General features: G+C 41.7%; 1 protein-coding gene across 1 annotated transcript in view; it reads right to left on the bottom strand.

Moving 5' to 3' along the window:
* Positions 1–1609: 1609 nt before the first annotated feature.
* The window catches only part of GLIS1 (GLIS family zinc finger 1), a 115055-nt gene continuing 110664 nt past the window's right edge, over positions 1610–6000 (bottom strand). Inside the window, exons 8-9 of the mRNA XM_009884609.1 lie at positions 5628–5795; positions 1610–1956 (exon numbers count right to left, since the gene is read on the bottom strand). Coding sequence (XP_009882911.1) covers positions 1820–1956; positions 5628–5795 — 305 coding nt within the window. The 3' untranslated portion in view covers positions 1610–1819. The remainder of the gene's footprint in view (positions 1957–5627; positions 5796–6000) is intronic.

Below are 6000 nucleotides of genomic sequence, written 5' to 3'. Positions count from 1 at the left end.
CGTGGCACCTCTGTTGCTGCAGACATGGTGGTGTGGGAACTGGCCTGTGGGAATGGCTTGTCATTGGTGTGGGTATGGTGGCCCTTTGCAGACTTCACTCTGCGACCTGCTGTAAAAATGTCCTTTAGCCTTTCACAAGAGCTCTGCCGTGTGGCGAAGCTCAAGCCCTCTGGCATTGGGCACAGGAGGCACAGCCAGTCACAGCTGGACACTGCCAAGGGGAGCTAGGACATTTATTGTCATTTGTTTCCATTTATATGACAAAGTTTATGCTAACTCTTAAGTATCTTCCCAGGGACGTGGCACATCTTCATTTAACCCGAGCTGCCAGTCTCTCTTTTTCATTCGCGAGGCTGTACCCACACCTGTGGGACAGCAGGTTCTGCATGCAGCAGCATTTCCCGAGGTTGGGGTTGGTATATTAGACAGAACAGAGCCTTTCAGATAATCATACATTGCTCCTAGGGTGCCCTATTAAGCCCAACTAGCAATGGTTTGCAAATGAGAACAAGTGTTTCTTTTAGTTAATTTTTCCTTACTGTTCTCCCAAACTGCCAGGGGCCATTTTCAGGAGCTCACATCTACCATGCCTGCATTGGCCCACACTGGGAGTGCCTGTCCCCTTGCAGGATGCCTGTCTCTCCCAGGAATCATGACTAGGCTGGGAAATGCAGCCCAGTGGGGCCTCGGTCACAGTGACAGGGAATCAAGCTACTGCAGGTGCCCCCTGGAAGCCACTGATCACAAGTGCTTTGCATGGAGGAAAGCCCTCCAAAAGTGTCCTGCTCTTCTCTAGAGCGTGTGCCTGAAGTGGAGAGCTCAGAGTGGCTGCCGGGGCTTGTGAATGCAGAAATCAGGCAACCTGCCCCACACGCAGTGTTTGTGTGGTGTGAATGTGCCATGGACCTCACATGGAATGAGGCTGTACATTTACTTGTGGAAGCAAAAAGCGAATGGAGCTCCATTTAATTTTCCCCTACGCTGCTGGGATGGCTGCATGTGCTGATGTACCCACCATGGCAGGGGCAGCAGGAAGGTTGGGAGATGGTGCAGGGCTAGCAGGCACGGAGCACTGGGAAGCCAGCCCACAGTGCCGCCCCACGCTGGAAGGCTTCTGGCCCTTTCACTGGAAGTCTGCAGGCCCCTTGGTTTTCTTCACGTACACTTGGGCTGCTTTAATTTCACAGTTACTGAAATGTCACTGCTTTGTTTAAATCACTCTCAGGCATCTTAAGAATGTAATATTGGGATTTATCAAGCAGACTGATGATGTTAAGAAATGACAGTACACTTGTATCCAGTTTTTAATGCTTTCTTGTAAAACTGAAAATATAAAACCAGCTGAGCAAATGAAGATCTTTATATACATGAGGTCTGTGATTAAAAAAATCCTTTTAGTTAAAAATAAAGGCAAAAAAAAAAGAGATAAGAATTGACCAATGAGTTAAATGAAAACTGATTACAGGGAACAACATTCTCAATTGGAACATACTTTTCAGGAAAAAAAAAAAAACCCAACTTTTGTACAAGTTTATTATATAACTTACATTTACACTTTACTGAGAGAACTTACAAAACAAGCTGCTTGAAATGCTCCTCATTCCCTTAAAGCATGAATTTCAAAGTGCCACAGCAAAGGAACAGGTTCCAATATTATCTCGTACAGACTATTCATGTATAAAATGGTTTGGTAAATGTGAGGTGTTTATTTAAATGAGCACATATAGGGATACAGACTAAATAAAAGTACTTGAACAACACCTTTGTTATTACATACTCAGTTATAGGTATAATAAAGGAAACAAGGTCAGCACTGCTCTTAGGTATCTGTATAGATGGAAGGAATGTGATTCAAGCAGTGATCAAAGGCGCCGTTTTGGAAGAATCCATTTTCATCAGTTCCGTTGGAGACCATGTCTTCAGATACACACTGTGCTTCAGAGATTGCATCATAGCCTGAAAGCGTGACAAGTTGTATGGACATGATTTAGTACCACAGTACATATAAGGAAGGAAGCATAGTTTGAGGCCTGGGATTATACAGTACAGCACAGTGTTAATGAAAAGACAATAGGGTTTACCATCAAAGCCTTACCCAGGAGATAAACAAACTAATCTCCGTGGGCATTTGTGTCATAGTAGATGAAGCTCCCATTCATTTCTGCAGAAAGCTACCCATTTGCAAGTGAAATGCAAGTATCAGAGTATGACTCTCTTGGGACTTTACAGTCATTATCGGAATAGGATGTCAAAACAATGAGTGGGCAAGGATCCTAGTTGAGTGTGCACTAAAAGTGATGCAGTCCTCTTGGTTTGTGTGCTTTTCCTTTTAATGACACTTAGGAGAAATGTTCCATGTGTCTCCCAGCTGCTCTTAAGATCCAGAAGAAATTGGGATTCTACATTTATTGGATCCCCACGTAATGCAGAAGTGAGGTCTGCGGAAGCGTGTCTGGGTCAGGTTAGGCTCACAGGACATGTGGAAGGAGCTATGCAAGACATTGTCCTCAGCCCACCAAAGCCCACCATGCTGCTGGCTCTTCACCTGGCCGAGCTGGCTGGTGCCTTCCAGAAAGCCACTATGGTGCGGAAGAATTTCTCTGTCCTTCTCCTTTTATAATGCAAAGTTTCCACAGCTGTTACAACCCTCCCTGAGCTGTCCATCCCTGTGGAAATGAACAGGTTTGCCTGCTACCAGGTGCTATGGCAGCTGGAGTGCCAGGGAGTCCGAAAAAAAAGGTTTATTGCCTACCCCAAAGGACATGACAATTTCCTGTTATGCCCCACTATAACCTGCTTTTGCAACTGGCCACTCAAGGTTCACATGCACATACTCATTTTACTGCAGTCCAGCTCTTTCCTTTCTCCCCCCTTGCTGTTTTCACACCTTGCCCTCCCCTTGTCTCTGCATCTGTCCCTCTGCCTGCACTTCTCCTCACACCAACCAGACCCTCCTGTCTGCCCCATGTCCCCGCTGTCTGCCTGGGGGCTGGGCAACCTCCTAAGCCTTCTCCTTCAACAGTTTTCTAACCCATCCCACTAACCCTCCCCAAACTACTGCATGAAATATGGACCCCGTATGTTCATCCGTTAACATACGCATTCTATTTTACCCTGTACCACCTGATTTGGGTTGCGTCTTTAGAATGTCTCTGTGAGCTTCAGTGCAAGGTTCTGACCCCTGCACCCAGCCCACAGAGCCCACCTACCACAATTTTAATAATCATCATCAGCTTTAAGTCAGCTGGGGCAACACATGGAACAAGATTCTTCTAGTTATGAACATGCCTGTGAACTAAGTGCCTGATGTAGAAAATAAATCTCTTGCAAATCACATTTGTGTGAACTGCAAATCAACGTGTGGATGGCTGATCCTTGTGATTAAAGCACTGGGACCTGGCTCCATTCTCTGCTTGATGGAGGAGCTCTGTGGAGCCACTAGGGAAAAACTGTTTCTCTGTGCCTTGGTTCCCCATCTGGAAAATAAGAATCTTCCTTCTCTTCAGCATTTCTCCCATCTCTTCAGATTCCCTAACTCTGCAGGCAAATGTGTCTGGACTGTGGCTGAATCAAATGCTGCAGCAGGCTGAACTGAGGCCTCCAGGCTGTGCAGCACCACACCACCAGCCGTAATGACAGATCCTGTAGTCTTATACAGCCAGTCCTGGTTTCAGAAAGAACCGTCGGCTCACTCCTTAGAATTTAATTATAGGTATTTTACTATTAGGTATGTTTTTATTATTTGAGACAAAATTATCTACTTATTTACATTTCTGCATTTTCCTATGACGTATTAATTTACTGTTAGTTTACAGGTCAAATTCTGCTGTCTGCAGAAATCTGGCATGCTGCATATGTCCAAAGTCTCTGGAAGACGAACTTGGCCTGTTTATCTGCCCTGTGCTGTGTCAGTCCAAGTGGAGTGACCAATATTTCGATAAGTTTTGCGAGTGTTTATGCTATGCTAATTTCTGTTTGATGAGCCTGTATACAGGGTGGATACACAACCACGGATGGACAAAACCCAAGATAAGCATACACCCCAGAAATCATTATTAGATTCCAGATAGAGTAAACTATCCAAAGTCCTGAACAGAAAATAAAAATTTATTGACTGTTAATGTGATTCATGGAACAGCTGTTTGCCAGTCACATTTGGCACTCCTGTGAGATGAGATCTCATTTAATATTAATAGTGCTATAAAAGCCTGAAAAAAATGAATGCATAGCCTTGATGAATCTTGCAAACCTGAATGGTTCTATTTTACACACAAAAAGATGAGATAAGATTTATATATTTCATATATATTTACGTTTTGGCCTTTTAAGTATTTGCATACCTCAATAACCACTCTAAAAACAAAAATATTACACAGAAAAATTTCATAATGGTTTAGGCCCAGACAGAAAAATCAACTGTTGTTGAAGTTGGTGTCTTGCCATAGTATTATTTTTTGCTCCTACAATTTCTTTTGGAAAGTTTATTTAGTCTGTTCTTAAATATTGTGGGCTGTCAATCTAAACTAGAAATTTGATGTTGACATGAAAAAACTATGTTTTGGTAACATCAAACTTATGAATAACACAAAAGAATTCAAAGTTGAAGTTGAAACTTCATCTTAGACTTTTCCCTTGTGTTTGTTACTGATGCATACACTTTCTAGTATGGAACAACAGACACATGCTCTCTCTGAAAAGTTTCTCCTTTAATACAAAACAAACAGGAAAGTCAACTCTAATTTTGTGGTCTGACTCAGGCCCCATTTCAAAAAGCATTTAAACATATGTTTTCACTATCGTCTTTAACTGAGATGCCCTCCTGAATTCAGACATGAAGAAAAATTTCTTGGAGATATGTAAGTAAAGATTGCAGTAAATGGTAGTGTTTCATCACTCTGACAATACTCACATTTTGTTTGATTTCAGTAATTCTGTCAATTCTTAGTTGTGGTTTTAAAAGTAGGAAAAATGCTTTATAAAAATGAATACTTAGATATTGAAGTATTATCGTAATCTAGCTATAATAACTTGTTGCAAATTTTAGATTATGCAAATATGTAGCTAAACGGGAAAATACAATTGCCATAAATGTGCAATAGCACAAACACAAAGGAACTCCTGAACGAAAAGGAACTAACTAATATTTTTAGCTGAATTTATCAAAGCAGTGCCTTTCCCTTTTGTAAACTACAGTATTGCAAAACAAAGCTGTCCTTTAATTCTTACATGGACAGGAAGTGCCTGCTGCTGCTTTCTTCAAAGTTGTAACTATCTTCTCAACTTTGATATGATTATAAAAGCCTGTCTGCGCATGGCTGCAGAGATGTACAATGAATAGCCCCCACACTAAATGTGAGAAGTGACTTGTTTGTCAACTCTCCTGAAGGTATGGGTTGCCTGTGACATCCAGTAGAACGAAAGGAGAATTTGTCCATCAGTCAAATGCAGGAGAATTAAAGAAAACAAATTTGCTTTCCTTCTGGGATTTTTATAGATGCAAATGAATTTCAGTGACTGAGTTTTTTATGCAAACATATTTTTGTAATAACAGTGACTATAAAATGTGTTATTTTCCCCTCCTGCTAACAATGTTATATGGATAATTCTTTATAGGTGGAATAAATTACCTGTTGAAGCTAAAGGTGCATTGAGTATGTGATAGCCATTCTGTCTCAGAGGATTAAAGCAATGGGATTCCCCTGTTAGCACATCACTGGTGACAGACTGGTCCATTGTTCTGTAGCAGTCTCCATAGTGGAAACAGTTTTGTATTGAGTGAAAGCTGCCTTGGTAACCTGAAAACAGACATTGCACACACATTTTAACACTACTGCAACGGTATTAGCTCCATTTCTGTCACAGTATTTCATTACTGTTGTGGGGGTTTTTAGTTCCTTGGTTTTAACTATGGAAAAATGATCATGCTATTCTATAAGGCGTAATAATACAAAAGCTGCATCGGACTCGGTCCCACAAGGTGCTGTGGACTGTGATCCCCAT

The sequence above is a fragment of the Charadrius vociferus genome, unplaced genomic scaffold (assembly GCF_000708025.1).
Source record: "Charadrius vociferus isolate BGI_N301 unplaced genomic scaffold, ASM70802v2 scaffold163, whole genome shotgun sequence".
NCBI classification, from domain to species: Eukaryota; Metazoa; Chordata; class Aves; order Charadriiformes; family Charadriidae; genus Charadrius; species Charadrius vociferus.
This window is presented reverse-complemented; position numbering and strand designations above follow the sequence as displayed.